The sequence below is a fragment of the Nilaparvata lugens genome, chromosome 3, assembly GCF_014356525.2.
Source record: "Nilaparvata lugens isolate BPH chromosome 3, ASM1435652v1, whole genome shotgun sequence".
In the NCBI taxonomy this organism is placed as follows: domain Eukaryota; kingdom Metazoa; phylum Arthropoda; class Insecta; order Hemiptera; family Delphacidae; genus Nilaparvata; species Nilaparvata lugens.
In genome coordinates this window covers 73,201,451-73,209,767 of record NC_052506.1, presented here as the reverse complement: position 1 = coordinate 73,209,767, position 8,317 = coordinate 73,201,451, and the positions used below count along the sequence as shown (strand labels likewise).

The following is an 8,317-nucleotide window of genomic DNA, read 5'->3' as shown; positions in this document are numbered from 1 at the left end:
CAATGTTTGTGCTCAAGTCTTTTACTTGCAGGGCGAGAACTGCGACAATATCACGATAACGAGCGCTCCCATAAAAATGTGTAGAGTAGCCAAAAGCTAGAATCCAAAAATAAAAACTAGAATAGGTATTACAATTTAGTTTACAATGAGCTATTTATAGATATTGATGAGTTCAAATGCTTGCAATTTCTGATATGAATTCATAGAACCAAGGCAATCAACTTTATAACATTATTGACCATAATAATATTGGAAACTGGAGTCTATGAGTCTTCATTGTTTTTTCTGTTTGAAAATTTCACTTGTGCATTGTATTCACTGGTTGGTCGATCGTTGCCATTTTGATTCTTCGAGTTTATACATTCATTTACAGCTATGCTCTTATAAATTAAAGAGGCCGGTGCTAGAAGTCTCAAGAATGTTAATCTCTTTGAAGAAACGCAGTTCTATATTTATTTGCAAACGCCGGAAACCTTTGATGGGCACACCTGTTCTCTGAGGAAAGATATTAATAGAGTATCAATCACAAAATATAATTATTGATTTTTAAAAAATAAGTATTCCATAGCAAACAATAATTGGTATTAGTTTCATCAACAATCTACATCCACAACTAATCTGAGGATTCTTGAATATTTTAAAATAATAAATTCTATTGATAGAGCGTTATTCAAATAACAGATTTTAATGCTTGGGTACGAAATTATTCTACATGTTTATACTCACAGGCTCAATTTGTACATACGTCTGATGCTTTCTACTATTTGGATGAAGCCCGACAACATAATCTGTATAATCTTTGTGTGCTCCATAGAAATGCGGCTGAGAAAAATGAACTGGTGATCCTGTGAAAAACCATTGTGTTATTGTATTACAAAGAATTACACCAGTTTTTTTCTAACAGTAATAATTTTAGGAGAATGAAAGCAATTGAAAGCACACAATAATAATTATAATCTTAAGTATGATATTAATAATATATAATAACTATATCAGTAGTAGCACTCCCTTGTGGATGAGCTGGTTTTTAGTTCAATGATTCAATTCAAGATTCAATATTCGTGGCAATTTTTGAATTGCAAAGAGTTATTTTCGGGTTTATCGCATCTTAAAAAATAATTCATGATTAACATTTGTAAAAATTGAATGAAATAAAGTGGTCAAGTTAATAAATTAATCAATAAATGATCGTAATAGATAAATAAATGAATATTGCGATTTTGAAGCTAATATAACAAATTGTCCAAATTCACTTGATGACATTCTCCTGTGTCCAATGCCACTTTATGTAATGACAGAACAATAATATTATTAATCCTTACAAAACGTCTGTAATACTGTATAATGCTGAATTATCTACTATTAAGAATCGATCAGGCATGGACGTTCGATCAGCTCATAATTCATACTCGCACTTCCCATTACCCACGCACAAGCAAAAAGCTTATGTGGGAATCATCCGCAATACAAGAATAATTATAAAAAAAACAGTTTTTTGCTTAATCTATTTACAAATATATCACCAAAATTTCTGAAAATGTGTCACAAGCACAAGCTAACTTACTGTAGCATTTAGAGAGGAATATTGCGCCTTCTTTTGGGCAGACCAAACTTGGTTCAGCAGCGCTAGATGTCTGCTTTCCATTTTCACAATGACATATGTTATCAGGATGTCTTGAAGGGTCAGCAAAGTTTTTAGTTGATCCAACATATTCATATGAGATGACATTGTCAAATTTGATCACTCTTTTAAATTCAGCAAACATTGACCTAGAAGAATTCATACAGTTGAATAATAAAAACTGTAAAACAGTTCATTTAAAAACTGAAATTCGAATAGCATAAAAATGATACTATTTTGTGATAAATCGTTGAAAGAATAATTGGAGGGAGCTAGAAATCATCTTATTCCGCATGGGGGCGATCTGGTGTAGAGGTGATTGATGTCATCACTTCATAGCCAATCGCATAGTCATATAGCTGTCAGATGGAGAATGGAGTCTGATTTTCATCGATTGAACTGAAGATAATAGGAATGAAAGTGATGTATAACTTTCACGCACGCTTGTGATGAATTGTTGTGTGAGTGGTAAAATGGAAAGTGAAGAATAATACAGTGTTATTCTAAATGATGGATCATATTTGAAAATTCACATCTAATTAACTACTTATCCGAAATGAACAATCTTCATATACCAATGAAAAGAGAAGATTCCAAAGTTTTCGCCACAATAATTACCTTTGGCCCCTATCTGACTAGTTATTTTGTTCATTTTCATATTCACTGTCAATTAGTGTATATTTTTTTTGAAAGCCTTTGTATTTATATGTAATATATATAAAATCGACTGAAATCAAATTAAATGCTATTCTAGAGGGTATTTCTAAAAAGTCTAGTTATCAAGATATTATTTCATGACGTTAGTTTGGGTTTATGTAGTGAACAATATATTTATGACAATGTCTGGCACCGTCTAAACAGGCATCGCCAGTTACCAATCACTGTGCAGGCCAGTTATGATTGCTGACTGGCAGCTTATGCCATTGAAGATAACATGCGGTACAAAATTCATACAACAAAGTACACTAAAAATAGATAAAGTGTACTAAAGGTACACTAAAAATAGATAAAACTTAGAATAACCTACAGCCTACTGAAACAAACCTGCAAACATCTGGCACAAAAATATAGAGTAGTTCACTTTTCTTCATAAAAGGAGGAAAAATAGTTGAATCAGTCCCTTGAATGATGTTGCATGATGTGTTGACTGGCCAAACTTTGAGGGTGTCTTGGTTTTTGTACATTTTGATCTTACCCACATTTGTTGGTATTTTACGACCTCTGTAAATCCTATACGGTCCTTCAAGTGAATTATTTTTCTGCAAACAGATAAGATGCGAAATATTAAGAGTACTTGCAGAGTAAAAAATACAGTAAATAGAATAATGTAAAAACATCATGAATGAATTTGTAGGTTATAACAATGATTATATAACAATGGTTATAAAAATATAATAATTTGAATGAGGATAGAATATTTCTATTATTTTAATTTTTCATTCCTTTGGTATTCATCATCCGTCTTTGATAATGTATTGAGATTGAAATCATAATTATTAAATCAACGGAAGAATAATTACTGTAATGAGAAATCTGAGAATTACTATATGAGTACTGGTACTTACATGATTGAAAAATGAAAAAATAGAATCAGGCGAGTCGGGAAGCTGAGTGACGGTCGTTGGTTGATGCATCTTCAAGTTCTTGCATACAAGATCAGAAGCCGTATTGGAACAATTGATTGGAACTCCAGAGAATAGCAATTCCTTCACTGTGAATGTTGAGAAAACCGTTCCTGGAATGCGGTCAGGAAACATGGAGGGAATCGCGTCATTCACAATTGGCAACGCCATAGGAAGTAATTTGTAGACAGTCAACACAATACCCTGCAAATATAATTCAACCGTTAAACGACAAACAAAAGACAGAGTGAATGAAAAGAAATTATGGTACCCCATTCTATAAATAAATCACAGATAAAAGACAATTCAAGAATGTGCAAAAAAGTGTATAACATAGCAGGGAGTTTTTTCATAAATCTTTAGTCCATAGATAGTTACTACAGATAGTACATGATCTGACATGCTCAATGTTAGAACTGATGAAGCGCGATAATATCATGCTTTGAACTTCCCAATGAACGTATTTCATCGGCATGATAAACAGTGGCGTAGCCAGAAAAACATTTCGGGGGGGGATCATAACATTGCAGTAGAAAACACTTTTTAAAAGTTTGAGGAGTCACCGGGGTGTGTGGGGGGTATGGAACACCCCCCACCAAAGGGGGAGTCCGGGGGCCCTCCCCCGGAAATTTTTGAAAATATACCTTCAATTTGGTTCGATTTTACGCAATTTCCACTTGAAAACAAACATTCCATTCAAGCTTTTTTGGTCATCAGTAGGCCACTTATTATTTAAATTTTCCCTTAATAATTTCATAGACCTATTGGTTTTTGATTAAATAACAAATAGAATAGAATGAAGTAGAATTTTATTTGTCATTCAATATTGTTAAAAAATAGTGATTTTGTTGAAGGTCTACTCATTATTATTCTGATAACAAGTTAGAATGCTTAAATATTTCAACCAGCTTTATAGGCTTAGTTTTGACTTGATTAACATTTTTTTTTCAAATTTACTCGAGTATTCAAACTTACATTGTTTTGGGGGGGATAAAACTTTTTTAAATATTAGAGGGATGTGTCCCTCCTATCCACGGTAGAAACTACGCCCGTTCATCATAAGTGTAAAATTTTTGGGGGTACTCTCTAGAAAAAGCTTTGTTCAAGGATATGCATGAAACTGAATAAACTATAATCAACTAGAGCAATATAAGCTATATTTAATTTCTTCATAATAATAGATGGTGAAAAGTTAATCAACTTTGAAGTGCTATCTGTAGTTTCTCTATCCCCTGCTACCTAGTCCCCACGTACAAGACCACTCATCACTGTCTATAAGAAAATAGTGATTTTAATAGCTCATTATTATTATCATTGCTATTGCAGTGCTATTCTCTCACCCCTTATATATTTCTTATCCCTATAACGAAAATATGGTATAAGATGCTAATGTTTGTGGCTGATCCAGCCACAAAAAAGTCAGGTTTCATTTCGGGGGGGGGGGGATACATCCCCATATCCTCCCCCTGGATACGCCACTGATGATAAACTTACCATCAATGTAGGGTTGATCATAGTGACCTTGTCGGATTCCTTGAGTGACCCGGATCTTTGTTGATTGAACGTGTATATTTTTCTTGTAGCATAAGAGAGAGTGTCATCTTCTTCATGATAATCAATTACCTCTCTAATCATGCGCTGTCTGCAAACAGACGCAAAATTATTATTAGAATTATGAATTAGAAGAAAGTGGGATCGAAGTGGAAAAGTTATTTTCAGATTTCTCATTACAGTAATTATTCTTCCATTGATTTCATAATGAGACTTTTCAATCTCTATACATTTTTCGAAAATGGATGATGATCTCTGAAAGAATTAAAAAATAAATTAGGGTAGTTGAAAAATTTTATACCAATTGAAATTATTTTTTTAACAAAGTTCAAAGCCTAAATTCGATCGTTATGACTTCTACCAAGTAGAATGTAAATCAAATCATAAGATTAAGAGAAAATTATAGAGATTGATTAATTGTGGGGAAGATTGAGGGGTTGATTAATAAGAAAGAACAAGGCATATACGAGATGCTATTATAATATCAACAACATCATATTAAAATAAATATGATATTGGTAGCCTACCGTATTAATTTCATTACTAATACTCAAACGACATCGAGGTTTTTTATTTTAACGCATTTTATGTGGAATGAGCCTGTCCGCAAATGAAAAGGTGATGAACTACGCTTGACGAGATATGAACTAGCATCAGGATATTCTACTACTAAAAGTAAAAGCATATTATTATAGGCTAGCCTATTATTATCAAGGTATCAACGGGAATCCATTATCGTTTTTCTGAGTATAATTGAAGAATCTCTATTTCGTGCCATGTAGGCTACGGTTGTGTAAGTTTTTAATTAAACAGTTGACTTTTCATATTTTATTTCAAGAATGTTACAGTATTATGGAATAATTTAAAAGCATTTGTAATTTTTATTGGTTGCTAAATATTATTATTACCATAGAGCGGAAAAATAAGAGTTTTCTTTTTGAGACTTACACATAGACGTAAGGCCCAACTTCACGCACTATCGGCTTTTCTCCTGCAGCAACTTCTGTTGGGTTTGTAACATTAAAAATATATACATTGAAAAGTAATGGCGGAGGTTGTAGCCAGTGTTTAAAGGCTTCTGAATTGTTGGACAATGCAGTTTCCTAGAAAAAATATGATTAATTCAATGTTTAACAATTATATTAATGTAGTATATGTTCGAAGCTCAAGTATGGGAGAAAAACTTTTCGAGAAAAAATACAAAAATTAGTTACATTGATCAAGTTAATTATTAATTTTAGAAGTTCAGAAAAAGAAAATCCTGAAATAAGTTTTCTTCCAAGACATTTTTTCTGAAGTCTGCTGCATGTCTATCAGGCACATCACTGACACTCTTTGAATAGAAGATGCCAAACTACTCACAAATAAACTGAGAATTATTGACGTATTATCTGAACAGACGCGATTGACAACCTATGGTTGTAGCCTACTCTAAACAAACCAGATTTATATAGCGAATAAGTGTGATAATTTATTTCAGAAATGTTATACGATTAAGTTTATAAAAGTTATGTGGTCTGATATATCAGTATACCTCTTTTATTTTCATTTCAATGATGCTTGGGAAGATTATGGTACCAAGAAGAACGCCAAATAAGCAAAGCAACAAACCAGAAACAGCCAGAATACCGGTAGACTTTTTCCATTTTATGCGAATCTCCATGTCCTGAAACATAATGGATAATATTGAAACACTGTTTTGAAAATTGTTAACTTCTCAACAGTTTTTTGAATTACTTGGCAGTTTAAAGAAAGTATCAAACATCTTTTACCTAATACCAGCTTATATTATATCATACATTATAAAAATGAGCAATAAACGTCTTATCAGTAGAATACCAACTATTCTTACACAAGATGATACATTCAGATTCAAATTTAGAAGGTTCAATTTATTACTATATCCATCTCTATTAATTTAAACTAATAAAGCACTATTTTCTTTTTCCTCTCTTTTCAGTGGCGGATCTAGCGGAGGATTATAGCCCCCCTTGAATGTCTAATTTACACTAGATAGAATAATACTTTTGAATGAAAGTTTTCATGCTATATTGTGGAAGGTGAAACATCGACCTCCCCTAGCACCACACTTGCCTCAGTCCTGAACTTGTCACTATCTCTTTATTTTTTGACCGTCCCAAAGTGGAGTAGAACCTGCTTCTCAAGAAAAAATATTCTTCATCAAAGAGATCTTTTCCCCCATTGTAAATTTTATAGATCACCAGAATCAATAAATTACTATCAAAAGTTTATTTTGGCAAAACGATTTTACTATAAAAAATGAAAAATATTTTTAAAAAATATTCATTGAACTGAAATCATTTTTAAAAATTGTAAGAAATCACATTAACTACTTACACAAAAATGTTTATTCGTAATCTATTTACAGTGAAGTAAGGAGATATTGGCTACTCACGTTTTCAAAGCTCATATCCGTGGAAATCTAGAATTATGATGATTGGTGGACATGATTTCAATCTATCATGTGGAAATACCATTAGATGAGCAGATCTAATCCGATTTCAATGAACAGAGTCGGTACCGTATCCAGCCGTCAATATCTGATGTAACACGAAAAGGCTCAGCACACACTTACGTTCAGTATTCTCATGGGAAGTTGAAATACTATTCTCAATTTAGTAAAATTGATTTTCCATCTTTTTTAAAATTCTTCTACAGAAATTATGAATTTTAATTACTGCTTTATTTGACACACTTTGGATTTCTAATTGGGGCAATCTCTAGGACACTCTACCCATCGTCCGATATGACATTTAGCTAATGAGAGATTCATTTCATACTGTCAGTATTGGTTTAATGAGAAATGTTGTTGCTGATACAATGAGTGCTGAGAGGATAAAATGGTCATCTGGTCGATGATAAAAGATACCCGTAGCGACTGGCAACAATTCTTATAGTTTGTGTAAAATAAGTTGAGATTTTGCCCTCCATCCGAAGAAATTACAGAGTTGCCAAATCGTGTAAAATAGCAACTTTCTCAAATTTCCAATTCAACGTCAGAATTGAATGTAGAATATCATCCCCGATATCCTAGTAGTACTAAAAAAGCTTCAGGGTTGAAGGATTAAAAGGAAATTCAACTTTTATGATAAAATTGGAAACATCGCGAAGATTTGATTATCTTTTGAACATCACTTCTCTCAGAATAATGGGGCGTCGTAATAATTTTATATCAAATTAACGGGGAGAATGTCTCCTTTCTATTTGTGTCTGAATAATTTTTATCCGACTTATAATTATTTTTTATTTAATGATCATGTTCGTCAATGTCGAGACATTTCGAGCAGAAAACATGAAATTATCAACATGCTAGAAACTTTTTTGTTTCAAAAGATAAGTAGGTGGTGAAAGCGAGAAAGTTTCTCAGAAATAATTGAAATTATTTTTTCAATTGTCAAACGTACTCGGAAGAGCGTATTTTGGCCTCTCAGGAGTTTCAAAGTCAAGGATAGCGGCTGAATGGTGTGCCACAATATGTAGCCCAGTCAATAAAGGTTTTTTC

The 8,317-nt window shown here is 32.6% G+C and overlaps 1 protein-coding gene across 1 annotated transcript; it reads right to left on the bottom strand.

Moving 5' to 3' along the window:
• Nucleotides 1-381: 381 nt before the first annotated feature.
• LOC111057034 (sensory neuron membrane protein 2-like) lies at nt 382-7,821 on the bottom strand. Its single transcript, XM_039422887.1, has 9 exons — nt 7,211-7,821; nt 6,329-6,460; nt 5,743-5,897; nt 4,738-4,885; nt 3,187-3,447; nt 2,666-2,880; nt 1,565-1,770; nt 727-845; nt 382-495 (listed from the first exon to the last, which is right to left on the bottom strand). Exons 1-9 carry the CDS (start codon nt 7,223-7,225, stop codon nt 382-384), a joined length of 1,365 nt encoding a protein of 454 aa, XP_039278821.1. The 5' UTR covers nt 7,226-7,821.
• Between the last annotated feature and the right edge of the window lie 496 nt (nt 7,822-8,317).

Coding starts and splice junctions, on each gene's coding strand:
- LOC111057034 (XM_039422887.1), bottom strand. Junction 1,771..2,665: donor TTTGTGCCAGATGTTTGCAG/GTTTGTTTCAGT, acceptor GAATTCTTCTAG/GTCAATGTTTGCTGAATTTA. Junction 496..726: donor CGTATGTACAAATTGAGCCT/GTGAGTATAAAC, acceptor ATCTTTCCTCAG/AGAACAGGTGTGCCCATCAA.